At 51.9% G+C, this 27,255-nt stretch overlaps 13 protein-coding genes and 1 non-coding gene across 14 annotated transcripts; 6 read left to right on the top strand and 8 right to left on the bottom strand.

Annotated features, from left to right (window-relative positions):
• Positions 1-1,057: 1,057 nt before the first annotated feature.
• On the top strand, positions 1,058-1,641 carry BU25DRAFT_421331 (uncharacterized protein; the record flags this gene model as incomplete). Its single annotated transcript, XM_033708079.1, has 2 exons — positions 1,058-1,496; positions 1,553-1,641. The coding sequence occupies 2 exons, from the start codon at positions 1,058-1,060 to the stop codon at positions 1,639-1,641; spliced, it is 528 nt and encodes a 175-aa protein (XP_033561984.1).
• Positions 1,642-4,534: 2,893 nt separating this feature from the next.
• On the bottom strand, positions 4,535-4,621 carry BU25DRAFT_t70. Its single transcript has one exon. It is a non-coding gene; the product is annotated as a tRNA-Asp (tRNA).
• A 272-nt stretch (positions 4,622-4,893) lies between these two features.
• Positions 4,894-7,298, bottom strand: BU25DRAFT_392119 (amino acid transporter). Its single transcript, XM_033704643.1, has 4 exons — positions 6,555-7,298; positions 6,302-6,502; positions 5,411-6,251; positions 4,894-5,359 (listed from the first exon to the last, which is right to left on the bottom strand). Exons 1-4 carry the CDS (start codon positions 6,805-6,807, stop codon positions 4,951-4,953), a joined length of 1,704 nt encoding a protein of 567 aa, XP_033561983.1. The 5' UTR covers positions 6,808-7,298; the 3' UTR covers positions 4,894-4,950.
• A 126-nt stretch (positions 7,299-7,424) lies between these two features.
• Positions 7,425-9,251, bottom strand: BU25DRAFT_410449 (pH-response regulator protein-like protein palC). The gene is made up of 2 exons (XM_033706292.1): positions 8,073-9,251; positions 7,425-8,024 (listed from the first exon to the last, which is right to left on the bottom strand). The coding sequence occupies exons 1-2, from the start codon at positions 9,237-9,239 to the stop codon at positions 7,785-7,787; spliced, it is 1,407 nt and encodes a 468-aa protein (XP_033561982.1). The 5' UTR covers positions 9,240-9,251; the 3' UTR covers positions 7,425-7,784.
• A 175-nt stretch (positions 9,252-9,426) lies between these two features.
• On the bottom strand, positions 9,427-10,246 carry BU25DRAFT_410447 (uncharacterized protein). The gene is made up of 2 exons (XM_033706291.1): positions 9,914-10,246; positions 9,427-9,767 (listed from the first exon to the last, which is right to left on the bottom strand). Exons 1-2 carry the CDS (start codon positions 10,137-10,139, stop codon positions 9,670-9,672), a joined length of 324 nt encoding a protein of 107 aa, XP_033561981.1. The 5' UTR covers positions 10,140-10,246; the 3' UTR covers positions 9,427-9,669.
• A 110-nt stretch (positions 10,247-10,356) lies between these two features.
• BU25DRAFT_340888 (uncharacterized protein) lies at positions 10,357-10,683 on the bottom strand (the record flags this gene model as incomplete). The annotated part of the gene is made up of 1 exon (XM_033702833.1): positions 10,357-10,683. One exon carries the CDS (start codon positions 10,681-10,683, stop codon positions 10,357-10,359), a length of 327 nt encoding a protein of 108 aa, XP_033561980.1.
• A 682-nt stretch (positions 10,684-11,365) lies between these two features.
• On the top strand, positions 11,366-12,290 carry BU25DRAFT_490960 (uncharacterized protein; the record flags this gene model as incomplete). The annotated part of the gene is made up of 2 exons (XM_033711526.1): positions 11,366-11,632; positions 11,680-12,290. The coding sequence occupies 2 exons, from the start codon at positions 11,366-11,368 to the stop codon at positions 11,986-11,988; spliced, it is 576 nt and encodes a 191-aa protein (XP_033561979.1). The 3' UTR covers positions 11,989-12,290.
• BU25DRAFT_410445 (uncharacterized protein) lies at positions 12,267-13,173 on the bottom strand. The gene is made up of 4 exons (XM_033706290.1): positions 12,902-13,173; positions 12,809-12,850; positions 12,592-12,694; positions 12,267-12,539 (listed from the first exon to the last, which is right to left on the bottom strand). The coding sequence occupies exons 1-4, from the start codon at positions 13,092-13,094 to the stop codon at positions 12,422-12,424; spliced, it is 456 nt and encodes a 151-aa protein (XP_033561978.1). The 5' UTR covers positions 13,095-13,173; the 3' UTR covers positions 12,267-12,421.
• Positions 13,174-13,943: 770 nt separating this feature from the next.
• BU25DRAFT_439766 (uncharacterized protein) lies at positions 13,944-15,891 on the top strand (the record flags this gene model as incomplete). The annotated part of the gene is made up of 5 exons (XM_033709123.1): positions 13,944-14,028; positions 14,062-14,201; positions 14,253-14,878; positions 14,937-15,106; positions 15,155-15,891. 5 exons carry the CDS (start codon positions 13,944-13,946, stop codon positions 15,625-15,627), a joined length of 1,494 nt encoding a protein of 497 aa, XP_033561977.1. The 3' UTR covers positions 15,628-15,891.
• Positions 15,892-16,199: 308 nt separating this feature from the next.
• Positions 16,200-17,796, top strand: BU25DRAFT_44133 (uncharacterized protein). Its single transcript, XM_033709230.1, has 2 exons — positions 16,200-16,883; positions 16,933-17,796. The coding sequence occupies exons 1-2, from the start codon at positions 16,310-16,312 to the stop codon at positions 17,691-17,693; spliced, it is 1,335 nt and encodes a 444-aa protein (XP_033561976.1). The 5' UTR covers positions 16,200-16,309; the 3' UTR covers positions 17,694-17,796.
• Positions 17,797-18,001: 205 nt separating this feature from the next.
• On the top strand, positions 18,002-19,188 carry BU25DRAFT_410441 (ubiquitin conjugating enzyme). Its single transcript, XM_033706289.1, has 4 exons — positions 18,002-18,321; positions 18,397-18,408; positions 18,495-18,647; positions 18,739-19,188. Exons 1-4 carry the CDS (start codon positions 18,295-18,297, stop codon positions 19,003-19,005), a joined length of 459 nt encoding a protein of 152 aa, XP_033561975.1. The 5' UTR covers positions 18,002-18,294; the 3' UTR covers positions 19,006-19,188.
• Positions 19,189-19,542: 354 nt separating this feature from the next.
• BU25DRAFT_410440 (heat shock protein-like protein) lies at positions 19,543-22,673 on the top strand. Its single transcript, XM_033706288.1, has 7 exons — positions 19,543-19,678; positions 19,738-19,788; positions 19,846-19,972; positions 20,027-20,192; positions 20,247-20,625; positions 20,828-21,353; positions 21,792-22,673. The coding sequence occupies exons 1-7, from the start codon at positions 19,636-19,638 to the stop codon at positions 22,342-22,344; spliced, it is 1,845 nt and encodes a 614-aa protein (XP_033561974.1). The 5' UTR covers positions 19,543-19,635; the 3' UTR covers positions 22,345-22,673.
• A 162-nt stretch (positions 22,674-22,835) lies between these two features.
• On the bottom strand, positions 22,836-25,156 carry BU25DRAFT_439762 (Sec1-like protein; the record flags this gene model as incomplete). The annotated part of the gene is made up of 4 exons (XM_033709122.1): positions 25,006-25,156; positions 24,753-24,948; positions 24,382-24,593; positions 22,836-24,332 (listed from the first exon to the last, which is right to left on the bottom strand). The coding sequence occupies exons 1-4, from the start codon at positions 25,081-25,083 to the stop codon at positions 22,836-22,838; spliced, it is 1,983 nt and encodes a 660-aa protein (XP_033561973.1). The 5' UTR covers positions 25,084-25,156.
• Positions 25,157-25,395: 239 nt separating this feature from the next.
• On the bottom strand, positions 25,396-27,122 carry BU25DRAFT_490953 (disulfide isomeras-like protein). Its single transcript, XM_033711525.1, has 2 exons — positions 26,871-27,122; positions 25,396-26,821 (listed from the first exon to the last, which is right to left on the bottom strand). The coding sequence occupies exons 1-2, from the start codon at positions 27,015-27,017 to the stop codon at positions 25,475-25,477; spliced, it is 1,494 nt and encodes a 497-aa protein (XP_033561972.1). The 5' UTR covers positions 27,018-27,122; the 3' UTR covers positions 25,396-25,474.
• Positions 27,123-27,255: the final 133 nt, after the last annotated feature.

Raw genomic sequence — 27,255 nt, 5'->3', positions numbered from 1 at the left:
AAAGGATACAGAAAAACTACTCTATCTAACAACTGTGTTGAACTGCTTAAGTATACCGTTAGGAGGACAATCGGACCCGGAGCGGTAGACTAGCTTATCGTGCATGCAGGTGCCAACAGGGGCTCAGATAGTACAGCAGCGCGATGCCTGCCGACATGTATGCAGATAAGGAACGACTCGGAACCGTACCGGTGGTCATTCGGTTGCGGTCGTTACAGTTATCGGAGCGCTTTTGATTGAAGGCGTTACAGGAAGAAGGGAGTTCATATATCTAGATGGGTGGCTAGCTAAAGTGGGGGTACAGGGATGATGATGCAAGATGACAAATGTGAGCTGACAAATGGCTGGGTGCTGATACAAGTATAAGGACTGGGAGGATTGTTGTTGGCTGCAAGCCATGTCAGGATGACAGTTAGCCATAGAATTGGCGCGTGAAGGCCGTCTAGCGTGTTGATTACTGAGTGTGCTTCAAGGCACTTTGTAAATGACTGCAGCACGTCACAGAGAGAGTTTGCATCCTGTTTAAGAGCCTGGAGCACAAGCTGTATTTGACGTTCCTTTGACATGTCTAACTGGTGTTGTTGGGCAGGCATTGGTGTAGTAAGGATATTGTAGTGGGGTCTTGGCAAAAGTGTCCAACTCGCTCGGTGTCCGACTCGCCCGTGAGGTACGTTACACTGCGTTGAAGTTGTAGGTTTTTGATGGTTTTACTAGTAAAGCCATGGGCATTATGTGTCCACCTACGGTATCTGGCACGTGCACAAGCTGGTGCTGATTTAGTCTCGCCTTAATCACTCGCTGCCAGCTTCATGCGCCGTTCTTGAATATTTTCGTTTTCGTTGCCTCATGTTTCAAAGCACTGGTGCCTGCCACAGTCTAGGGTCTAAGCATCGCTTGCTGCAAGCAAAGATTGTATAAGTATACAGCTCCGACAACAAATCTCACGGTTGCCTACACCCGATCCTCACCTTGGAGCTACAACATACGCACTGGCAAGCCTGAAGTTCAAGCAAATATTTCGCACTGGGTTTGAAGCCGACAATAAACTACCTTCATCATGGTGAAGTCTCCGGACCCCGTGCTCAGAGTCGCACCACCCCTGCACAAACAGTGCATATCGAACGAACTTCTGGACATCAGATTGGCGGCTATACGTAAAGCCATAACATCAGGGGAAGATCCGAACGAACTTGGAGGCTGGAAGAATCCTGGTGTCGGTCGTCCATTGCATTATGCGCTAAACGACTCTGCGCAGCATGATTACACACAGCTGAAACAGAACCTTCCTGTCATTGAGTTGCTACTCGAAGCAGGAGCAGACCCAAGGCTTCCATCCCTGAAACCGGGGCGCCGGTCGCCAATTGAGGAGCTCGAAGCGTGGTTCAGAGAGTACAATAAGGGCGACCACTCAAAATGGGCCCCAGAGGACCTTGAATTGCAGCCGTTTTACGAAGCAGCGTTGCAGGCCATGAAGAAGGCGGCGTTAGCGCTCGATGGTAAGCATAAACCGCACTCGACCCGAGTCGAAATGCTAATGCTACGATCATGACAGCACAAGATACTGCTTCGACTGCGCAAGCTCTGAGTGAGAATGCGCCTATTTTCTCTAGGTCCTGGTTCGAGAAATTAAAGCTGTGGTAGTCGTTGTCTCTCGTATTTTTCTCGGCGGGACGTTTGGAGTATGCATGTACAGACGCATGTCTGCATCCCATCGACGGTTCTTGAGATACAGGCAAGATTTAACATGGTCCGCCCTCAACACTGAGCTACACTGCAAACACAAGGCCATAGCTAGGCCATAGTGAGGCTGGTATGCTTATACGACAGATTGATTGATTGATTGATTTTAACGTCCTAGCTGAGTCCTAGACTAATGAAGATGAGAAAAGCAAACTGCTCCTCAGGCAATACAGTTGGTGGTTTCGAGTGGGTTGAGGATCTATTCTAGTACAAGAGATGATGTGGGTTGAGTCCCAGGGCTTATACGACAGAGAGGTGTCGTGCTCTTGGCAAAACCTTAGATATGGCTGGATTCAATCAGACCTGCACACCGTTCATACGGTATTGGACCTATCCTTAATCTCAGCAACTCTCTGTATTCGAAATCTGACATACGGCCTAGCACCTTGACTGCAGCATCAAGAATACTGACAATCTGAACATTTGAGGCCCACCTCACGCGCTGATCTCACTCAGCATATATCGTCCAAACTCACTCTGCGCTTGGTTCGCTCAAAATTTACGCTATTCTGGTAGCGCGGCCTGGATGGTTTCATATGTATATGGAGCATGTTTGGTCACCGTAATATTGCAGCTCACAATCCGTATAAGGAAATGCTGTGCTTCTTTTCTGTGAAGTGTTTTTCAATAACCAACAGCAGGAACGAAACTTCACAGCACGCATACAGTCCGTTTTTGTATCATGTCGGTCTGGCAATCCTTGCCTCAACAATTGCAAGTCAGCAGCTGTACGCACACAAACGAGCGGGCGGACATAACGCAAGGTAAACCAGGCTATTACTTGCGTTTGTAATCTCAAACGCGGCTGTAGCGCTCTGCCAGCTGATCAACGCCATGACAATCTACGTTGAGTTGGTCTCAAACACGACAATTAATGGCCAACTCTACTAAAGCATGTTACTTGTAAGTATTGGCACAGTTCCAGAGTCATCTCTAACATGGACAGGCATGTACAATGACTCAACTTTTCTGCCCTCTTGTGTACTGCTTGGCCGAGTGGCGTCCTGCCAAGAGGAGTCGATAAGAGCAGCTAGCTCGGGCAATGATGTGAACGGTGAGAGCGATATCAGGCTAAATATTCATTGATTGTGTTCTCAAATACTGTATTGCAGCATATTATGGATTTCTTCATCATCCATACCACTGTGGTCGTACCGATTGCAGTGGGAAGGCATGCGTCAATGTTCTTGTTGGCGTTATAAAGTCACAGGATGGTAGAATTAGATTCAGTGGCTTATTATGTTTCTGAAATTTGCTCAGCCGAGCTCCCATGTCACGTAAGTATTCCTTCATCCTTCCCTCTCTGTATGCACCCCTGCCAGAAAACACTGTTTTGTAGATTGGATCTTTTAAGGCGTTTTCTGGCATTGGCGTCAGAGCACAGAAGATGCTGGTATGCAGGGATCAGAAGTGTCGGTTTGTACTAAATCAAGGAGACATCAGCCTTGACAAGCTGTGCGCTGGTCGGGAATGCAACATCAGGGCTGTCGTCGGTGATTGGAATCATTTCGTTGCCTGGAGGGTTCATCGAAGCAAATCGATTGCCATTATCCCATATATACCGGACCTCTGAAAGAGCAGGTCGTAACCGCTGCATCACACCGCCAGGTACTACTGAGAAAAGGTGGCAATGCGTAAGTAGCGATACGAAGAAGGAGTTATCATCGTGATTCAAGCTAAATAGTCACTAGTTTAACATCTACATTACAAACGTACTTTTCTAGTGTGACTCAAAAAATAACTTGCTTGATTTTAATAAATGTGAATTTGCTCATGAGTACTGTAGCAATGATCTTACTAGTCGTCAAGAGATGTCAGTACGTGCCCCACCGTAACTACGATATATGAGCGCTCACTCCACATCCTAGCTGCATTCTTGATTGACAGAGGACGATCGACACTGTGTGACAGATGTCATCTACAAAGTTCTGATTACAGCACACTTCTGTCCAGACTCAAGTTCTGCAACGCTAATCCAGTCTGTATATAGGTGGTCGTATTGCTATACTTTCCATCCCTGAAAGTAAAGCCTTGGAACGTATACTCCCTCTGGCTCAGCTCCCATCCTTCACTACACACAACATCAACAAGCGGTGTAACGACGCAGGCCAGTAGGGAAGATGTCCGAAGTAAGTGTGAGTCCACTACAAGGCATATGGGAGTGCTGGGACGTTGAGAACACTAGGATTGAATTCCCTACACCTATAGGTCTTGTACAAAAGGATACAGAAAAACTACTCTATCTAGACTACAGTATCAAAGGAGAGGGGTATACTGTCATGGGTATATACTGTCATGGGTATATACTGTTTGGCTCTCAGAACCCATATCTATTGGGTTACTGTACCTTTTTGGTTGGTGTAGCTCAGGTGGGACCAGACCAAGCCAAGCACTCACTGCTTCAGGAAAGCTGAAGTACCTACAAGCAGTAATCTATTGATCTTCAGTTTCAGTTTGGGAAGCATAGAAAGTCATACAGATGCTTTTCTGAATATGAAGCAAGCGATTTTGACGATGTATTTCGGAGAGACAGGCATAGTACCTTGACATCCTTCGTTAGTTGAGATCGAGGGTCAAAGAACAAGACAGTGAGCGCGATTCTTGACTTGCTCACCACGGCTATGATCACGAAGGGGCAAAGAGGAAACCGAAACCATGCAATGTTGCCGTGTTTGTTCTAGAACCTGATGAATAGAGATGGAGTGAACAGCTCCACCCATCATAGCCTTGATGCCTTCTTTGGTGTGGAAGAGAAGAGGCAATTTGAACTTTGTTGGAGCAAAAAAAATTGTATCTCTCCGACGGGGAATCGAACCCCGGCCTCCTGCGAGTTGTTCCAGAGAATGACAAGCAGAAATACTGACCACTATACTATCGAAGATATCCAACTTAAAGTTGGGAAGAAATGTGATCGATAATGCAGTAGTGGGATAAGTAAAATATATACTGGATTATTGGGTCAGCACCTAACGTACCAAGGTTTTTCCTCTCGAGCCTCCCACGAGTGGAGACAATCTCGACAAGTGTGTTGGGTGATTCGGCTAGAGCTCGCTAACATCATGACAAGACCCTTGGGACTACTTGTTCGGCCGAACGTAGCCCTCTTCGCTTCGGTCAACGCTCGCTAGCTGAAGACCTCTCCATGTATGAAAACTTGGTCATTGCGTAGCTGCTATCTACCAGTACCGAACGTACATTCGAAACACCATGTCAGGCGGATGAAGTTGCCACCTCCTGCAGCTTCTCTGGCACACCATTCCCTGAGCCGGCCGAGATCGACCTCTGCACGTTCTGACCCTCGAGAATCTGCTGCTCCTCTCCATGCGTCATGTGCGCGACATTGACCTTCGGGCCCTTGAACCACTTCCGTGCCGATACGACCCACCAAATGCATACTAAAAGCATGGGTACACCATACACGACAGCCGTCCAGTTCATAACATCCGCGCGCAGGTCTGCACCCGTGACACTGGGGAAACACAGAACAGGTACCATGAGTATGACGAACGCAGAGGCGATGGTGCCAGTGGGGATGGAGAAGCGTCCAAGGTTCCAGGGGCCGGGGCGGAAACGGTTGCCGACGAAGAAGACGCGGATGAAAATTGGTATTGTGAAGGCACTGATCGTGTTAGCATGACTGTCTCTGAAAAGTAGGTGCGACGGAACTTACACAAAGGCAGCGATGGCACCAATACTGAACAAGGCCCCAATCGCTAGCTCTCCTCCAAATATGAGCAGCAAACAAGCGATGCCCACTGCACAGTTCAACCAAACAGCATTGACTGGCGTTTGTGTATGCTTGTTGACCTGCCTCCAGACGTTACTGAATGGGAAGCAGTCATCACGCGCATACGCAAAGGTGACTCGACTCGCCGCGATCATGCACCCTTGACCCATCGAGAAACCTGCAATGATAGTCAAGGCGAGGATGGCAAGCGTCATCTTTTCGGTCATGCACTGCATAAGATATGCAGCGAACGGCTGGCCTAGTTCCGAGTTCAATACCGCATCGATATCAACAACGGTGTATGCAACCACAAGCTGCAAGAACCATCCGAAGATGCCACCAGTCGCAGAAGTAAGCACGATAGCGCGAGGCGCAGCCAGGTTCGCATTTGAGCATTCCTCTGCCAGATGGAATGGGCTATCGTATCCGCTCATCGTCCAGATCACACCGATGAAACTCATCAGTACGGAGATGCCTGGTGGGAATGTTGTACCCTCGTAGATAGTGCCCCAAACTTCGCGGGATGGTGTGAACTTGGGGAGGCCACGCTCTTCGCGGTCCGTGCCAGCCGGGATCATAATGATCACAATGATGAGCGCGAGGAAGTTGAATGTTGAGCCGCCCGAGTTGATCTGCGCCAGCCAGCGAGTTGGGAGGGAGGACATGATGGCGTGCAGGATCATGATGAAGACGGTGAGAAGGAAGGTCTGGTACTCAGTGGGGATGTAGGTCGGATCACGGATGGACGCTGCGGCGAGGACCATGGCTGCGATACCATAATTGACTGTATATCTTGTCAGTTCGCTATCTTGACCCGATAGGCTATGTACTGACCGGATGGCGCCGCAGTGACCTGAGACAGCCAGTTACTCCAGCCTGTGATCCATGCAGCGAACGGTCCCCAACCTTGAGGTGCAAGAACTGCTGAAGCATAGTACAGTCCTCCGCTTGTCGGCATGGAGCTACACAACTCTGCCATACTGCATGCCACGCACTGGATCCCAATCATGGCTATGATCCATCCCCAGGTCATGCCTGATCAAGTCAGCACATACTGTTTCAAGACAAGGAGAACAGTTTAACGCACCAGCCGTTCCAGCATATCCCATGCCATAATACAGTGTACTTGCGAAACTCGGTAGTAATCCTAGTACCGCAAAACTCACGCAGAACGTCGTGAACAGACTGAATTCTCTCTTGAATTCACTCTTGTAACCCAACGCTGCCAGAGCCTCCTCATCGGCATTGAAGTCATGATCCGGATCATACGGTATATCACCATCAGGCAGGACGCTCGTGACCGGTTCGTCGGCGACTGCGTGCTTGTGTGTCGATGACATAGTTGTGCATGGGCGTACTCAACGGTGTCGGTGGCTGGCTGAACACAACGTGAAAGCAACAACGGCGTCAAGCACAAGTTGAACAGTAGACTGCGGATAGGTTGAACAGCTGAACAATGAGCGACGTTGGCATTATATCAAGGTCACTTGCCAATCTTGCCCCCAGTCGTTACTACAAGCCACGAGCGGGGAACGTGAACCGCCGTTTCTCGCAACAGACGCATGGCGAAGCGCGATACAGTGGTACGCATGCACGCCTATCTGTCCGTAGTGCTGGGTACAGCGTAAACTTGCTGCGTTAGGGCTTTGGGCAGCGAATGACGGGCGGAGATGGCTTAATGCTTATCTCTTTATCAGGGTGATTGGGGTTGTTAGCGTGGATGTGGGGAAGATTCGCGCGCCGGGGTGGCAGGAACGAGGTTCCCGTTGATGCAAGCAGATGCCCAGACACCATACAAAAGCAGCCTTGCAGCCACAATAAGAGGCCCAGAACTTCGAACAAAGAGATGACTTGGAGCATGATGAGGAGGGTGTTCAGCTGCAATTATCTGCTATGGTGCTGCTATCGTGTCGTATTCTGCTACGTAGGTTGTTGCTGTTCTAGATACGGAATTCCTCCGGTATCTACAAGCTAAGCATGAATACCCAGGCTGATCTCATTCCGCGCGGCTGGACCTGCTCAAAGGGGAATGGATTAGACTCTGCAAAGGTCCTACCCGTGGCTTAGAGTTGGCGATATGCACCTACTGCACGATCACGTAAAGCGCGTATCAAGTGCTGTGTCAGTTGTCTGTCACTTGAATCGGCAGCGTGAAGGGCGTCAAACAGTCGTGGGGTAGCATCGTTGTCACCGTGTCCATGGAGATCAACAGCCTCTCATCCAACAGCAATTGTGTAATCGAGATCGCGACCAAGGAACAGGGTGCCTTGGTATCTGAATGCGTGACCAACACAGTCGAGAAAGACGGAGCGGTACCTCAATAGTAGCTTGTGCTGGCAGTATGGGCAGGGAAGGCTCCTGGAGCTGTCCTCTGGTCTTCGTCTGCACTGTCATCCTCTTCTCCTTCGAACGCTTCACTAGGGTCAGGAGGTGCCCTCATGCGGACGAGCGAGTCTTCAGCAAGAGCTGGCACGATCCATATCTTCGTCGTGTGATATTCTCGGCCGGAAGGCATGCTTGCCAGTAACGGCTCCGAAGGCGGAACCAACTGGACACCCACCTGGTGTGGCGTGTTAGCGATGTACCTTCTCCAAGTTGATGCCGTTCTTACCGTATCGTTCATCTTTTCCCATTTCTTCATAAGCATATCCACAATGCGGCCTTCCTCGAACTTCCCTGCATCGGTGCCCCAACCTTCGCCTTTCTCGATCTTGCGGTCTTCCTTCTTCTCTTGAAACTCTTTCTTGAGCTTCGAGAACCCGAACGATTTTTTCTCTTGATCTGTACCCAGAGATGCAAATCCTAACTCTTTCTTCGCGCCGCGCAACCAGGCAATACCTTCACCAGTCTTACCACCAGCTTCGGAGTCGCAAGCTAAGAAGCGGCATGCCTTGCCTTTTGCGGTCCTTCGCAGATCGTCGACGTATTTAATCAGGTCATCGTTGACTCTGGAAGACCGACCAAGCATGGCTTGAGCTTTAGCTGCGTGCTCCGAGGATGCAAGACAAAGGCGGGCGAAGAGGTGCGCGCGCACTTTTGGTATCTCAACACCTCTGAACATCCAGTCTTTGCTGTCCTTGTTCCTGTCTTCAATCACGACAGCTGGGTATGGGTCATCCTTAAGCACCGTGATCAGTGTAGCTTCAGCCATGGTGAGCTCAGCCAGGGTACCCATCACAGCTGCCGAGATATCTATCGCTGCAGGCTGAGTATGCCATTGTGCTGCCCTGTTGACCAAGTAGGTATGGACCGAATTTGCATCAAGGAAGTGCTTCATAGCAGCTCCGATCGCAGTTGCGCGCTGTTCGGGGCTTGGAAGCGTGGCATTGTAAAGAGTGTGTAATTGTGCTCGAGCTTGCAGACTGTACACATATGCCAGAGTCGAGAGCACAAAGCAAAGCTCGCTCTCAAGGCTCTTGAGCTTTACGCGAGCTGGCTCGCGGCCAGGTATTGAAGTACCAAGTGTTGAGCGCCATTCAACTTCCAGCTCTTTGACCAGGACCAAGTCGATCTCTTCCCCAGCGCAAGCTGTACCACTGAGGCCGACGTCTAATGCGAATAAATATGGGATGTAATCGTTGAGTGCGGACAGTACGGTCGAAAGGTTTGAGGTTTGCGAGGAAGGAGGAATGCGCTTATGTCGTTTCAGGACATCGCGAACTACGCCTCGCGCTGTTGTTGCGCAGTTCGGCAACGAAGGATGTGTGCTGCTATTGAAGTAGTCGGTAAATGCTATGCTAGAGGTAGTCGGTAATGCGAAAGGAAATGGCATCTTGTGGAGCGTCGGTGTTGTTTACGGAATGATGCAGGTACCCCATCTATGGTGGGGTTCTGAGACGCTAGTCTTGGCCTGCATCATGTTGGCTTGGATTTGTTTAACGACTGAACTCAGTTAACCTGTGTACCGTTAGCAGATACATGTAGTATAATATTTTGACAGACAACACAATGGATCTGGGATGAAATGTGGTCTAACTGGTTTCAACCCAAATCATGTAGGTTCATCCTCTCTGTCTGCCAGGTATATGTACAGGTCTGCTTCTGCAGATTGACATGAGCAACCCTCCAGTTGTAGTGCTTGACCAACGCCTGAATTCGTATCATCACAAGTGCTCGCGCTGCAGTTGATCTTTGCGCAGAGCCCGGTGTCTGCTTTCCACTTGTCTCGCCCTCAGTTCTCCGGGTATAGCTACTCGAATCATCTAAGCAGCCGGCTTTGATGCCGGAATATCGTTGTAGTTCTGCTGGGCGAACAGGTAACCCTTGACCTTCGCGCTCTTCAGGAGCTCAAAGTAGCGCTCTGTCAAACCTCCGTTAGCAATGACCTACTTCAACGCGATTGACCTCCAAGTTCCAGAACGCCACCACCTGACTCTGTTCAGAATGGAAGAAGAACAGCGGTCGCAGCCAGAAGGTCGCAGCCAGACGATCACAAGGGCACCATACCTCGCAGGTGACCGCACTTCTCCAAGTGGTTGACTCCCTCCCTCCTGTAGCACTTGCCCATCTCTTCTCTGACTAGCCTCGCCATCATGCTCTGGACCCACTGCTCACGGATAATGGCGTCCTGTGCAGCCTTCAGGGCAACGTTGTCCTCATAGTCGATACCATCGAAGGTAGGCGCAACCTTTGGCTTCTTAGCCAGGAACATGGCAGACTCAGGTGTAGGCATTGTGGCGGTTCGGGGCTGTACGGCGTCGGTTGAAGCGTTTACGAGAGACTCCGAGGAGGTTTGTGGGTTGTGGAACGGTCAATTGGCGGCGGGAGTAGCTGATCGTTGTTGCGCTTGCTGTGAGGTTGAGCTTCGAGATCCGCAAGCCGAACCACGCTAGTCCACGTGATCTTGAATCATCGCCATCTTCATCTCAAAAGCCTGAACCACGATAACTTCAATCGACGACATGAGGTTCTTGACGCTTCCAGTCCTTCATCCAACCTGAGCTACCGGTCACCAGACCATTCAATGTGGTAGTTACGTCCCATATGCTTCTGTTTTCCGCATTGAACTCTGCTACTTTTGGTGGTCCCTTCTGCTGCGTTGAGGTGCTTCCGCCCTGGTACTTGAACTGCCATCGCCAGGGCTCGAAATGAATCTCGCTATTGAGTGACTCGAGGGCCTTCAGCCTCTTGTTTCTTTCATGCTGACAGATTGCACACAACCGTTCTAGTCGCCTGGTTTGCAGTGGATGTATCTGACTTTCAGTGCATAGCTGCATCGCTTTCATCGCCGAAGTAGGTTTGGAATCTCTTCGTTCCTCAGTTTCCATGCTGTCTGTTCTTGATTACACACTAGACGTAGTGGACATCGTAGACACTCTTCGCTGCCTTGAACCTGATAATCGAACAGAAACATCCTTCGCCGCTTTACAAAATCCAACAGGCATCTCCGAAAACATGGAATGACCGCAATGAAGGAAAACATGAAGTCTGTAGTAGCACATGTTGTTTCAGAAGTTGTCTGTGTAGATTCTTGAGTTGGAAATGGTCCCTTGAACCGCATTTACCACCTGAGCTGTCAAGTTGCGCTGGTTCGAGGCTCTTTGTTTGCTATTAACAGGTTGCAAGCTCAATTTGCTCCCTATATATAGCGAATAAAGACGGGCGAGCCATACACTGGCCTAGTCCCATGCCACGAAGGTCATACGGAAGTCAGCAAGGTTGTGAGAAGTGAGGGGTGGTAGCTGATGCATGCTGGTGGCTTGCGGTTCCTCCGCTATACACAATAAGTTGATACATGGAGGTAAATATCAAATTGAGACCATGGATCAGGTACATAAAATAGATCCAATGCATAATTGCACTCTATACATCACACATTTTCGCCCCTACTTGAGTTGGTGAGCAGATGGTCCACTGCCTCGAGGATAGCTCACTAGCGCGAAACTGCATCACCGAACAATGAGCTCCAAGTCCGTCACGGTGCAACCTTCACGAACCGCCCGCGAACTACGAACACAAGTCCAAATACTTCCCGGTCACGCGATTGACGCGCCAAATATACCGAACGCCTACCTAGACCAAATAGACAACATGCCAGAACCGACACCAGAGGCCGCGCCGCAAGTCGCAGGAACAGAACCTACGCCCATCACAAATGGCACCACTGCTACTGAGGCAGCGGACGTAACAATGGCAGACTCCACAGAAATACCCATAAGCACAGAAGTACTTCACCTCGTTCCTCCTAACTCTCCTTACTGAGTCTCCCGCAGTCACAGCCCCAGACAGCACCCCTCCCAGAAGCGCAGCCAGCACCCACCCCGGCACCCGTCTCAGCACCTACGCCAACACCTGCGCCCACAGCGCCAGCCTCGTCGCGCAACTCACCGCATCCCACCGCACCACAGCAAGCACCCACACAACCCGTACCACACGGTAGCCCGACACGCGTGTACCTGAATCAGCATGTCACCCCACATCTGTTGGAGGCAATGAAGCATCTGGCGACAAATGAGCCAGAGAAACCATTGAAGTTCTTGAGCGAGTTTTTGGCCATGAAGAGTGCTGAGATTGAGGGGTGAGAGCACTGCGCATGGAGAGCAGCAATAACAGGGTACAAGGGCACACGAGCCATTGGAAGAGCGATGGCAAGGGCTGGTTGCTACAAAGATACAGTTTGAGAGCGCTGCTGTAACGACGCCACCGTAGCAAAGGATGAAGAAATGCAGCTAGGCTATGGACGGCATGCAGTATGCAGTTGGATCTGTTCGTGAGGGCAGCTTTGGAGCAGGGTGTATGGCGCATGGGTTCCACATAGATACCCACACGACTGATATCACGTGCAAAGGATGAGGAAATGCACGAGAATGTGTTTGAATTGATGTAATACTTTTCATTCATTCCGGATCATGCCCAAAGCTCCCTTTTATGGGTAGTCGTAAAGCATCCATGCCCGTGAAACTCCGTTTGGATATTTTCTACTTCCACGCCCACTCATACTAGTTCCACATGCGCTTATGCGACAAGGGTGGAGGCGGTGGCGCTCTCGTACCTCCAGGTAGGGGGGAGGGCACCGACGGTCTTGTAGTAGCGGGAGAGACGGTGGATACGGGACTCGATGAGAATGAGGCGGCTGCGCGATGTTAGTTCAGTGCCTTTTCCTCCCAGATCTTGTGCAAACGTACAACTTGGAGTCCTTGTCCTTGCGGTTGGTGGAAAGGTGCTTGCGGACGGCAACAGCCTTCTTGATGAGCATGTAGAGGTCCTCGGGGATCTCGGGGGCGAGGCCTAATGGCTCCCTGTCAGCTTTGCACTAAACAGAGGCAGTCTTATATAGCGCAACAGATGCACGCGGGCAGAGCTGTCGTTGACTTGCGCTTCAACATGGGCAGGGTACCGTACCGTTCGACTTCAAGATACGGAGGATCTTGTTACCGGTGACAACTGCGAAGAATTAGCGTATGCGCAAAGTCGCTCAAAATGCGCAGAACGTACCCTTGACTTGAGCAATGCCGTGAGAGTCACGAAGGATCTCGCCAATCTGGGAGGGAGTGGCACCCTTCTTTGCGAGCTTGCCGATCTGCTCAACAACCTGCTCGGGAGTGGTCTTCAACCAAGCGGGGGGGTTGCGAGAGTAGGGGATCGCGGAGGACGATATTCCCTTTCCGTTGCTGTGAAGACGACCCATTTTGGAGGATTTGTACGAGGGGCTGGAGTTAGTACTGGAGTCGAGACGAGGAAGTCGCGATTGTCAAGTGGGAAGTGTGTTCACCCAAAATTCGCTTAGGCAGACGCTAACGGGGTGCTCGAACAAATAGCTGGCGCACGGTTGCCCGGAATCTCGGCGCCGCGAGCCTCAAATAAAATCTTCGGGTTGCACACCACAATACACTGGCAGATCTTAACACGTCCCACGCTTCTGCGTGATATGAGGATCCTGGCTGTTGTGGAGATGTATTGATCGCGCAAGCTGCGGAAGCTTGATCACAATCAAGGGTAAGTTCATCTCGTTTATCTACGTCTCTTTTACTACAATGATGATTTCTCGATGCTCTTTCTGGCACCTCTTATATCAGTCCCTTTAAGGACGATGCATTCAACTCGACAATTCTGATATTCTTGCAATCGCATACACTCTTGTTTTCTATTAGGAGTATGAACAAGCGCTAATTGCTCGATAGACTTTTAACTTCAACACGTTGATCCCCGGTCACTGTTCTTTGCGTTGTGCGCCTACCTATCGGGAAGTCACGAAGTAGATAGCTGTGTTCTCGGGGTCATATAGGTCGTGTAAGTGACTCGTAGTCTAACAGTAGGTACGATGGACTACCTGCCAACGTACTACAAAGTTCTTTCTTCCTCTGCTCTGCCGCTTCCCCAAGCCCATGCGCATCGTACGAGTGCCACGCATAGCGTGGTCAGGCATGGCATTTACATTGTTCATGTTCAACGAAGTTTCATCCAACACCATCTTCCATTTGCTCCACATCCGCTACATCACATTGCTTTACGAGTACAACTACCAGATCTATCGAATATGAAGCATTCCATATATCTCGCCGCCTTCGCGTCGCTCGCCTACGGCAAGACTGCTGTCCAGCTCTGTGCTGGTACGGCTGAGCGTGCTTCAGATGGCAACTAGTACTGCTCTGAAGTATCGGCGATCACCTACTACAATATTAGCCAGCCCGGCGCCTACAACCGCACCACCTACGTCGATCCCAGTACCGGCATTTGTGGTCATGAGACGGTTCGATACCCAGCGATTAGCTCACTTGCACCATTGTTTGGCGAGGTGGTTGTATCTATCGTACGTTCTCAGGTATGGCATTGACAGACCTTATAGGTGTCGGTGCATCTCCGTGGTCCCATGAACATCTCTCAACTTGCTGTGTACCAAGTTCCTACCGAAGCTTACAAGATGCGAAAGCGAAACACTGTACCATTCTACAACCGCCGGCGAGCGCTAAAGCAGCGGGACATCCACATCGACAACGCAAACCATGCACTACTTGACAAGCGCACATGGGCAAACACCACTAACTGCAGCTCTGTGTCCACTGTCACCTCGACTGTTACTGCGACAGACTGTGGAAGAGGTGTTAGCAGCATTTCTACAGCATTGCCCAACATCACTTATGTTGGCCCTCCTTTACCGTGTGTACCTACGCCAGACGCTCCATCAACGACTACCGACGTCTTGTATACGCTGGCCACTAATTTATCGAGTTCCAATTGTACATGTCAAAGCCCACCAACAATCACTCAAGATCTTGAACGTCATCCTAAGGCTGTACTGAGTCCTATACCAGCGCAATCCTCAACCCCCATATCCGACAAAGCGGAAGTTCGCAAAAGGGCTGCAGCCTGGGATCGTGTCGCATACTATACGTCGACAGCACCAGCTCAAGCAACCGGCTTCTCGTTTCTGGCCAACTTAGGAGATCCACAGAAGTCTGGTACTTTTGACTAGTATGCTCCCGTTACAATCTCTACTTCTAGAAGTAGGCAGCTTGTTAACAGTTGGCAGTGCGTTCGGCAACTCCCTGAGCTTCGTAACTCCTGCTGGCAACAGAGTCGCCTCAGAAAGTGAGCCTTTCGATGGCACCTTGGATACCTCGGAGTACGAGATCGCAGTCTTCTCTGATAAAGAGTGTGATCTGAATTGCCCATACTGGAGACCGAATGCTACCTCACACTGTATGCATCCACATTTATACGCAGCCTCCAACACTCACATGTGCACAGATGCCTGGTCCGGCTCGTCGAAAGCCTTCTTCATCGAGTTCCAAATGGACCACTACCAAAACCGCGGCAGCGACTACGGCCTCATATCTGATGCACCAGCATGGTGGTTTCTCAACGCCGCCGTCCCACGCATCCTCCAATACGGCAATGACCGCAACAACATACCCTGCTCCTGCTGGTCCACCGGCTGTGGGGAGTTCGACGCCTTCGAAGTCTTAGGTAATGGAGGAGAGAGGGGGAAGAGCACCCTGCATCGACAAGGGAATCTTGAAGGAGGTGACTCGAATTACTTTAAAAGACCGGTGGGCGGGATGTTGAAGTTTGCGGTGGTGTGGCATTACCCACATATCACTGTGAGGGTGCTGGATGATGATTACGACTTTCCAGAGTCGTTGACAGAGGATCAGATCGAGGCTCTTGTAGCATATGATCCGGACAGCTGGGTGCACTCGTTGTTCTCTATTGGCGATTGACAGTGGACGCTCATTTCAACCGGGGTATTCTAGGGTCCCATATTTCGAAAGTAACTTCAGAATATACATCCACTTGTTCGATCAACTATCCCAGCCTGCCAACGTCCCTTGCAATGCGTCTCTGATCCTTGCTAGTGTTAAATGTGATAGCTTTTTGGTGGTAATAAGGAGCCTCAAAGAATTTCAAGTCACTGCAGAAACAAACGTCGATTCGTTATCTCTTCGCACGGAACGCCCGATCTGTAGAAATACTCCGAATCGCGAAGGTTCATGCATGCAGTGTAAGCGTTGAGTGGCGATGACTCGTGCGGCATGTGCTTGCCCAAGAGGGTGCCAGAAACCGAGGCAAGATTGCCGTCGGTCTGTGAAAGACCTGCCACATCCCGAGCGATCACGACCACATCATCGCGCGCTTCCACACGACACTCACGCCTCCCATTCTCTTCTTGATACCCTTTCATTTCTTTTGCAACGTGCGATTCTGTTCACCGTTCTCGCCGAACCACCTCAGCAAGCACTACGCACCCCGGCGAACCCCGCAAACTCGCTTCGCCAGGCCGGAGCCGCATCTCCCAGCCTTTTGACGTCGGTAGGGCACCCGACCTCGACGACACCAGCAGCGCACTCCACAGCGACAATCGGCCTGCGCAGGACAGAGTGGTGAAGAGGCACATCCCCAGACATGTCTGCGCCATCACCGCCAAAGCCCTGGGAAACGAGTGGAGGTGCAACGAGTGCCTCGGTTGGTGAGTCGCCGGAGAACCAATCCGCGCCGATCACCTCTAACATGACCGCAGGGTTCACAGGGTCGAGTAGCAGCACAACAACACCAGCGACATCATCGGCAGGCGCACCACCACCTCTGCCATCAGTACCAGACTCGCTCAGTACAGTCGCGAACAGGAACGCATCGACGTATTCGAACATGAACCGAGGCTATGGCGCCTCGCCGTACGGCAGCTATGGCGGTGGCTACAACAGCTACTCCACGCCTTACTCGAGTTTCGGCGGCATGGGCTCGATGTATGGCGGTGGATACGGCGGAATGTACGGTGGGATGGGTGGGATGGGGATGGGGGGTATGTACGGCGGCATGGGCATGCCTGGCGACCCGAACAACCCGCAGAGTCTCACACAGTCGTTCAGCCAGAGCACACAGGCGACGTTCCAGCTGATTGAGAACATTGTTGGTGCATTTGGAGGGTTTGCGCAGATGCTGCAGAGCACGTACATGGCGACACATTCCTCCTTCTTCGGTGTGTATCATGTTTCGCAGAAGGCCGAGCAAAGCTAACATTTAAATAGCCATGGTATCGGTCGCTGAGCAATTCGGTAACCTGCGACAAACACTCGGCTCAGTACTTGGAATCTACACAGTAATGCGGTGGATACGGACAGCGATCGCGAAACTCACGGGGCGACCACTACCAGCAGATGCGATGGGCCTGACACCCGCAGGCTTCCATGCATTCACAGGGAAGCTACCAGATGGCTCGCCAGCGCCGCCCAAGCCCTCGAAGAAACCCTTCTTCTTTTTTATTGCGGCCGTCTTTGGACTGCCATACCTAATGAGCAAGCTTATCAAGGCGCTTGCACGGTCACAAGAGGAGGCAGAGAAGCGACGCATGCTGGAGAACCCACAAGCCGGCGAGGCTATCGACCCGAACAAGCTTGAGTTCTGCCGCGCGCTATACGACTTCACCCCCGATTCCAGCATGTCAGGAATGGATTTGTCCATCAAGAAGGGCGACATGGTTGCAGTTCTGAGCAAGAGCGACCCCATGGGCAACGCATCAGAGTGGTGGAGGTGTCGCTCACGAGACGGAAGGATGGGATACCTCCCGGGCATCTATCTAGAGACCATCCAGCGCAAGCAGCCTGCTCAGATCACGAGCGGAAGTCAGAGCGGCAGCCCAGCAGGCAGCAGGGCGCAAACCATGACGAGCAGCAGCGCCGCAAGCCGGACTGCTACCATGACTGGGAAACCAGTCGAAGGACCCAAGGTAAAAGGCAAGGCTGGCGATATGGGAGTAGAGAGTTTCCAGAAGGGCGCTTTCTACTCCTAATTCTTTTAGCGATGTTTCTTCGGAGTTTGTTCCTCTGTACATTGCCATGTCAGGCGCAAACAAGCGCATGCGTCTCAGATTGGGTGTTAGTCATCTTGGGTGTATCCTGGAAAAAGCAACGCAAGGCGCATGGCTCTCGGTTTGATTAGAGATATCACATCACACGAAAGAATGCATGGCTTCTTTTACTCAAACAATGTATCACCATGAAGTTCATGCGAGGTCGGCTGATTGTGAGTGGTCAGGAACATGGTTCCATGGATGCATGTGGGTCGAGCTCACAGCTCAAGCTTCCGGACTTTGCGCAACACGTCGTGAGCTGCTCAGGGATCACGCCTCATAACAGCCGTTTCTCACTTCTTTCGCTCATTCAAGCTTGATCCCACAAAGATACCGCCCTTAGGCCAGCCTTCACTTCTACATTTACCCGCTTAAAGAGCGCCTGCCCCTCCCCCACCTCAGCAAGTGGCAGCTGCCTGATACACGGACGGCGCAGACTCACGAGTGCAACGCAAACAACTGCAGCCACGCCTGGCACTGCTCAAACATTCATCTTAGATTGCTCTATCACTCTACGACACACCTTCACAACAAATCCACCATGTTTGCATCTAGGCGATTAGGCAAGGTAAGGCGCTTCATCTGCGGAAGCCCTGAAGCTCGAGCTTAGTCACAGCACTGCGGATGGCTAATTTGTACACAGGAGCTTACGAAGGTATATTGACCTCAACTGTCGCCCTACGAACATCCGATCCACACTCGCACGGCCATGACATACCATATACTGATTGCTCGCTGTAGATGCAGGGTCAGCTCCCGCCCGGGATAACACTAGTAGAGGCAGACAACCTCGAGAACTGGCTTCTGGACATTCAGGTGCTTGATGCAAACCCAATCTACGCGGGTGAAACGTACAGGCTCAAGTTCACCTTCAGCCAGAACTACCCAATTGAGGTGCGCCTCCACTACCCTCCATGTCTCCTGTACCACATACCACAGAAGCGTGCACTGCATCATAGCTATATACAAGCTGACCATGGCTCAGGCTCCCGAAGTAGTCTTTGTTAAGGACGACACGCACTCAATACCCTGGCACCCACACATCTACACCAACGGCATCATCTGCCTCGACCTCCTCGACCGATCCGGCTGGAGTCCTGTACACAACGTGGAGAGCGTGTGTGTCAGTCTGCAGAGCATGCTCACGAGCAACACGAGGAAGGAGCGACCAGAGGGAGATGAGAACTTCGTCAGATACAATACTCAGAGGCCGAGGGACATTAACTTTGTCTTTCACGACAACAAGGTCTAAGAGCCTGGTGGCTGTCTAGAGGTGACGGCATTGGACAAGGCGTATCGGTGACTTTAGTGAACGGCGTTCGTTGGGTTGGGTCTGTGGAATTGTCATTCCATATTTAGAGAACTATGGCGTTATATGGCAACAAGAGCTTGAACACCCAGAATATACCCAGCAATGAACTTTTCAGTCTTTGACCAGTCTAAGCGTATTGTCATTCCAAGTCCCATGGTTCTATGAGGACTACCACAATACCGAGGGGCTCAACCAGAAAAAAAACGTAAGAAACAACGCACGAGACCTTGACAGCTGCAACTGCCGTCTGGAGCCAGTCAGGCTGACCACGCTGATGTCAAGCATACACAAGACCGTTGCATCAGGCCTTCAGCAGAAGCAAGGAGCCGCAACTCGCCTCGGTTGTCAATCATTGCCTATCGATAGGCCTACAATCGGCGAATTATTTTTGCGGTTTTGCACACTTGAAGTCTTGGCGTTGGGTTGGGCTTTAGTACGCTATGCGGGCGAGCCGCCCACAATTTTTCAGTCTATAAGCGTGTGTGAAAAGCTCCCACCGCCTCCCACCTCCCTCCACCACTCCTCTCTCCCAAAAGTTTTTCAGGTCGTTCCTGTAAAATAATATCCAACATGAGCGACGAAGTTTACGAGGGTGCCATTGGCATCGATCTTGGTGCGCACACTCGCATATCGAAAATTACCCCACAATGGCCTGCTAACTTTTCCCAAAAGGCACAACCTACTCTTGCGTTGCCAACTACGAGGGCACCAATGTCGAGATCAGTATGCGCCCACCCGTCTGAGCCCACCATGACCGCCGTCTAACGGTTTTGCCTATAGTTGCCAACGAGCAGGGTAGCTTCACCACTCCCTCGTTCGTCTCGTTCACCAGCGAGGAGCGTCTCATCGGTGAGGCAGCCAAGAACCAGGCTGCTATGAACCCTGAGAACACCGTCTTCGACGTCAAGTGAGTTTTTCGCCTGTCGAACACTGCACGAGTGCAATTTGCTGACCGATTCAGGCGTCTCATTGGTCGCCGTTTTGACGACGAGACCGTCAAGAAGGACATCCAGTCATGGCCCTTCAAAGTTGTCCCCGCTGGCGACTCCCCTATGGTCCAGGTCGAGTACCTGGGCGAGACCAAGCAGTTCTCCCCCCAGGAGATCTCCGCTATGGTCCTCGTTAAGGTACGCTCTGCGCGCGAACGAATGTGAAAGGGCATTCGCTAACATCCAGACCAGATGAAGGAGGTTGCTGAGACCAAGCTCGGCAAGAAGGTCGAGAAGGCCGTCATCACCGTCCCCGCCTACTTCAACGACAACCAGCGTCAGGCCACCAAGGATGCCGGTGCCATTGCCGGTCTTAACGTTCTCCGTATCATCAACGAGCCTACCGCCGCCGCTATCGCCTACGGTCTCGGCTCCGGAAAGTCGGAGAAGGAGAGGAACGTCCTCATCTACGATCTCGGTGGTGGTACTTTCGATGTTTCCCTTCTTCACATCCAGGGCGGTGTCTTCACCGTCAAGGCCACCGCTGGTGACACTCACTTGGGTGGTCAGGACTTCGACACCAACCTCCTTGACCACTTCAAGAAGGAATTCACACGCAAGACTAAGAAAGGTGGGTAGTAGCTTCTTCCGTTCGCGTTTTTTCTTATTACCCTGTTGTTGTTTCCTTGCTTTTCGCGTCTTGAGGAAGGGAAGGAGGCCGCGACTCGAAACTCACAAGACATCCAAGACTCACCTTGAAAAAGAGGCTGAGTCTCGTTGATCTTTGTACCTTCATCATCATCATACTCGGATCGAAGCTAACTGTCACTTAGACATCAGCGGCGACGCTCGTGCCCTCCGTCGTCTCCGAACTGCTTGCGAGCGTGCCAAGCGTACTCTTTCCAACGCCACCCAGACCACTGTTGAGATCGACTCGCTGTTTGACGGTGAGGACTTCAACGCCAACATCACCCGTGCTCGCTTCGAGGACCTGAACCAGAAGGCTTTCGCCGGCACTCTTGAGCCCGTCGCCCAGGTTCTCAAGGATGCCTCCATCGACAAGAGCAAGGTCGACGAGATCGTCCTTGTTGGTGGTTCCACCCGTATCCCCAAGATCCAGAAGCTCCTCAGCGACTTCTTCGGCGGCAAGAAGCTCGAGAAGAGCATCAACCCCGACGAGGCTGTTGCCTACGGTGCTGCCGTCCAGGCCGGTATCCTTTCCGGAAAGGCTACCTCCGCCGAGACCGCTGACCTCCTCCTCCTCGATGTTGTTCCCCTCTCCCTCGGTGTCGCCATGGAGGGCAACATTTTCGCCCCCGTCGTTCCCCGTGGTCAGACCGTCCCCACCATTAAGAAGAGGTAAGTTCACCCCATTATGCCCCTAACCTCCTCCCAGGTTCTATTGTGGGATTCTCAATCTCGCAAAATCGCAACTTCCAACTTTCCCGCTTGTGCGTCCTAGTTGGTACCTTGACTACCTCCTGGCTTCATCATGGGAGTTTCGATTTCCCCGAATTGGGAACTAGGATTCTCCCATTTTGGAGTTCGGGTCGGTGTCCTGAGTACCTTCATGGTCCCACGTGGGAATGTCCATTCCCCAGATTTGGTATTCTCGATTTTCACATTCTGGATTTCAGGCTGGTGTTCTGAATACCTCCTGGCTCCTATTTGGGGTTCTCAAGATCAGAAAATCTGGGATTTACGTTTTTGCGTTTTTGAGTCTCCTCAAGCCTCTCCGACTACCTCCACGGTCCCTTTTGGGATCCTGACCTCTGAGCACATGCTGATTGCCTCCAGGACATTTACTACGGTCGCCGACAACCAGCAGACCGTTCAGTTCCCCGTTTTCCAGGGTGAGCGTGTCAACTGTGAGGACAACACCTCCCTCGGAGAGTTTACCCTTGCTCCTATCCCTCCTATGAAGGCTGGTGATGCCGTCCTCGAGGTCGTCTTCGAGGTCGACGTCAACGGTATCCTCAAGGTCACCGCCACCGAGAAGACCTCCGGCCGCAGCGCCAACATCACCATCTCCAACGCCGTTGGTAAGCTCTCGTCTACCGACATCGAGAACATGATCAACGACGCCGCCAAGTTCAAGAGCTCCGACGAGGCTTTCTCCAAGAAGTTCGAGGGCAGGCAACAGCTCGAGTCCTACATCTCCCGTGTCGAGGAGATGGTCTCAGACCCCACCACTGCCATCCGCCTCAAGCGCGGCCAGAAGGAGAAGATCGAGGCTGCTCTCTCCGACGCCATGGCCCAACTCGAGGTCGAGGACTCCACCGCTGAGGACCTCAAGAAGAAGGAGCTTGCGCTGAAGCGCGTTGTCACCAAGGCTTTCTCCACCCGATAAGCGTGGACGCTTTAATGACAGGAATGTCGGGCAAGACTGGCCGCAGGTGCAAAGGGCATATACCCAGACTGCTCGCTGCCTCGTGCGCTAGCGCTGCGAACGGAGTTTCAATGTTTTGCGGCATTTAACGATAGACTTGGTGTGTTTGGTTCTACATCCTTTTCCTTTCCTACGGTTTTCTTCGGCATTTATGGGGGGATGCAAAAGTATTGTATGTACTTCTCATGACGATGCCCTGACGACTAATGGATGTCTTGCAAAAGTGATGCACGCCTGGCGGAAAGATACAGTCGAGAGCGAAGGAAAGGAAAATTGAATGAACGTTCGATGTTACAACACTTCACCTTTGAACTGTGATGCTATTTGACCTTCATACTGTGCCTCAAGAAAGTCAACGCCCAACATAGCTGACATATCTCGGAGTACTTCAGTATGCCATTAAGCTTCCTGACACAGAAAGTACTATATCTATCTGATCATAGAGCCATGCATTATGCTTTGAACACACCCTTCTCTATCGCCCCATCCACCAACCCATCCCCCGTCAGCACATTCGTAGCAGCAATCACAACCCTACTCCCCCTTCCCTCCCCCCCACTCTCCGCAAGCTTCCTCCCCACCCACCGCAGCGCCGCAATCTCCGCCCTCGTCACACCCCCCAGAAAGAAAACTACCACCGTCTTCCCTCCTTCCCCATGCCCACTCAGCATCTGCCTTGCCTTCAATGCTTTCTGAGACACATTGCCCGTCTGGACCTCGTTGAACGTCGCGCCGCGGATGTACTTACTGCTGTCCTCAAACATTCTCAGCCCCTGCGCGAGCGGATTAGAACTCAGTGGCGCGCCGGGGGTGGGGGGTTTGATAGTGTTGGCGAGGCTGTGTTTGTGGATGATGCTCTGCACTATTCGCACGCTTAGGGGGGCATAGCCAGAGAACGTGTAGCTGATGTCGTTCGGCGAAGCTTCGTTGACTTCGTCGTCCCAGAGGCGCAGCGTTTTGCGGAGCGGCGTGTAGTTCGTCACACTTCCCGGCTTGACACTACTTCCTGTGCCGCCCGCGAGGGTGGCGCCGCCGCGCGGGGTCAGGAGGTTCATTTTTTCGAGGGATTGCAGGGTGAGCAGGTGTTGCGGGCCGAAGGCTTGGATGATGGCGCGCTTGAAGGCGTCGAGGTCCTTGGGCCGGATGCCGGCGTTCGTTGTGCTTTCGAGGCATAGTAGGCGCAGGATGGTGGGCAAGGGCGTGCCGCGGTCGATCAGTTCGGTGATCAGGTCGTGTTGTGTCGATGGGTCGGCGCCGGATGTGAGGTTTTGCTGGACTTCGAGACAGCGTGTGAATGTGTCTGTGCGGGTGTTTTTTATGATCTCTTCGGCGAGAGAGGTGTGTAGTTTTAGGCTGGCTTGCTCGGCTTGGTATCCTGGGAGCCGGGCGACGAAGTCTCGAAGTTCCGAGGTGGTTTTGGCTGCGAGTGAGTTACGCTCTGTACTTGATTGGAGGCGGCGCGCTACTTTGTTAAGGAGAGACCCAACAATGGCGAAGTTGGCGTCACCTAGATCACTGTAGAGAGTGTCTTTGGAGTCGATCATGATCTTGCGCTTCATTCTGGTGGACGCTGAACCTGTCTGGCCGGGTTGCGGTGCCACACCGCCGATGACTGAGGAGTCGACTTCGGTTTGGTTGGCAGAGATATTGAACACTTCATCAATGAGGCCCTCATATGTCAGTTGGGTGAGCAGCACGGTTGGGAAGTCGACCTCTCGGTCAATGATGATGAGACTGTCGATAGTCGTGCTTGGAGCAAGACCGAGGAATGATGGACCGGTATTGCTTGAGGGCTCGCCTGCTGCTACTTCGGTACGCATTCGGATAAGGAGGTCGGCGAGACGCTTTCCGTTGTCTCCCTTGCCCATGATCCGTGGGAAGAGGCCATGTTTGCGTTGTTGAAGCATGAGTGCCTTTGCTGCTAAGTAAATTGAAGTAGGGTCCTTGCGCTGGGGATGGTCAGTCACGGTCGGCAGGATACAACGCGTAGAGACGTACGAGGTATAAGTCCGACACAGCATCATCGAGTTCAAGAGACAGCACATCGTCGGCCAAAGGTACAAAGAACAGAGGCCACTCGCTGACGCTTGCCTCACCAAGCACACCAGCGTCCTCGAGCAGTTGGTCTGAGACGATCGTGCGCCTCGGTACCCAGAAGATGGAGAACTCGTGCTCGATCTCACTTTCCCTTCGTATGCGTTTTATTTGGTCTGGGTGATTTTAGCTCCACACCCTGTAGACATCGAAACAAGAAGACATGGACGTGAAAAGTCGAAGGTGTAGATGGCGCTCAAGCGTGGAGTACGTGATGGGTTAGTGCTGCACAGTGTAGCGTTTTCTGGGTACATTGTGAGTTAGGCTATACATACCAGCAACTTTCATGACCATATTCGCCTTCTCTCCTCTTACGAGAAACACGACGTTCCTCTGACTAGCATCGACATTGTCGTTCTCGAGGAAGAAAGGCTTGTCGACACCGTACTCTTGAAGCGTTGAGAATTTGACCAGCAGGTTGAGGGGACCGGCAAGTGCTTTCTCGAGCACCAAGTTTTTCTTTCCTCTTATCTAAGCAGGTGATGTTAGTTCATGTGGCTGATCTCGCTGCATCATTGGCTACCTTACACCCTCAAGCAGCAGAAGCAGGTCGCGCCGCGCCTTCTCCGTGATTTCCGAGGCGTTGAATGGCGTGGCGGGCGCCATATTCAGATATGGTATTCTTGGTGATATCTGTGATTTTGTACTACCGTATGTACATCTTGATGGAAGATTCGCTTGTTGATTGTTGGTGCCGATGGCAATGCGAGGTTGGGGATACATGCACGTGCGCACGTGGCTTGGCGTTATCTACACGTTCACGCAACTAAGGTTCGTCGAAGGCCTACTCATCAGAAGTATGGATGAATTCATTCGTCTTGTTACTCATCGGTCTTTTTCTCTAGCTGCATTGCACAATCCAAGTTCAGTTTATTGCAAAGGACAGATACTAGTGAGATTCAAGATGTCGTTAACTCTGATAACATTCGTACTGGTAGATGCGATTCGCTCAGGCTATACTATGCTAACATGTACACATTTGTAATTGAAAACATGTCTAGAGCTCATTGTGCTCGGGCGCATCTTCAAGAATCTCCTCGACGTTGATCTGGATTGGCTCTTGTTCAGCAACCTTCTCCTTGACTGCTTCTTGCTCTCCAGACGCAATCAAGGTCTCAGGGAGCTTCTCCTTCTTGCCTTCTCCCATGCGGATAGCATCGACCCATGACTCAACCTCTTGAGCGCCAAAGGTAGTACCGGGGTACTTCTTGTACCAGGCACGTTTGCTGTGGGTCGCAATGAGATGGATGGTGTCATCGGTTCCGAGGCTTAGTTCAGATCGAAGCGTGGCTGCAAGAGAGTTCGAAGGTGGGACGCTGACGAAGGGGAAGAGCTTGCTTCCGTGCTTCTTGTGGATGGCTCCCAATGAGGCGATGACAGACATGGCAGACATGGCAGCATCAGAGGCATCGTCCGGAGGCAGGATGGCCAGGATGCAAGTCTTTGCATTCTCGTTCAGACAAAGTGACTGGAGCTCGGCAGCATCTGCTGCAGATGGGACGGCGGGCTTAGTATCTCCGACGGGCAGCTCAACAGGGTCTGGGGTATCCTCGGTCTTGACGTTAGGGTCAGGAGACTCTGTTGCGGCGATAGGCTCCACGATAGTCTCATCTGTAGCGGACGCAGCAGCCGAAGACGAGTCCGCAGACTTGTGAGAAGCTGATGCCTTGGCGAACTTGCTGGATGACTTCGACTCCTTCTTGCTTTCCTTCTTCGCCTTTGGCTTCTTCTCCTTGGGACCAGGGCAGTCAGGGTTTGGTGGCGCGACCTGGGACAGGAACTTGACCATGGCCTCCTTCTCGACCTTGCCGTCGTGCTTGATGGGTTCGTCCGAACCAGCTGGCACAAGGATGAGAGAGGGGAAGTCGGTGACACCATACTTCTCAACAGCGGTCTTCTCAGTCTTCTTGATCTGAGCCACAGAGATGATACCAGCGAAGTCAATGGCAAGGGCCCTCATTGTAGCGCTGACTACAGCCTTGTCGCTGAAGAGGATGGCCTTTGCACTGTTCTTGTTCTCCTGCAGCCACTCGTCCAGGTTCTTGTCGGTGACCCTCTTGACAATGTTCGGCACCTTGTCCTTGACAGCGTCTACAATGCCCTTCGCTGAACGCGGGCCCTGGTAGTCCTCGACCGTTGGCTTTCCTGGCTTCTTGCCCGGTCGCACAATCTTGAGGGTCGGGAAGCCCTGGACGCCCATCTGCCCACAGAAGGGCTTGTTCATCTCTTCATCGCAGTTGACGGCGGCGACCTTGGCGATCCCGGCAAGGGACTGGGCGGCCTTCTCGTAGGCGGGCTTGAGGTTCTTGCAGTGGCCGCACCATGGCGCGTAGAACTCGACGATCTAGCCGGTGGTAAGCTTGATTCCTTCTCCTCTGCAGTATACATCGTACTGAAGTGTAATTGGACTTGGCAATGACTCTGTCGTAGTCGGAGCTTGCGATGTTAAGGACGCCCGACTTCTTGCTGTACATGCTCTCGGCCTGCGCATTGAGAGCCAGCGCAGCCGTAGCGGCGAGGTAGGCCGACAGGCGGACCATGGTTGCGTGGGTGAACGACTGAGTGTTAGTGAATGAAAAGAGAGTCAGCAGCCAGGGCTTATATTGCGGTGCTCACATAACGTTAGCGCGAGAAGGCAAGTTGTCCTCAAGGCTGTCTGTAACTGAAGCTCGGAAACAGCTGCCCATAGCTCGAATGCGGGGCGAGCAGGGGTCCTGCCGCCTATGACCACATGCATCGCGCCTCCTACCTGGAGCTGCAACATCTCCAACTACTTCA

The sequence above is a fragment of the Macroventuria anomochaeta genome (assembly GCF_010093625.1).
Source record: "Macroventuria anomochaeta strain CBS 525.71 unplaced genomic scaffold BU25scaffold_15, whole genome shotgun sequence".
Taxonomy (NCBI): Eukaryota; Fungi; Ascomycota; class Dothideomycetes; order Pleosporales; family Didymellaceae; genus Macroventuria; species Macroventuria anomochaeta.
Note: the sequence above shows the minus strand (reverse complement) of the source record. Positions and strands in the feature narration are given on the sequence as shown.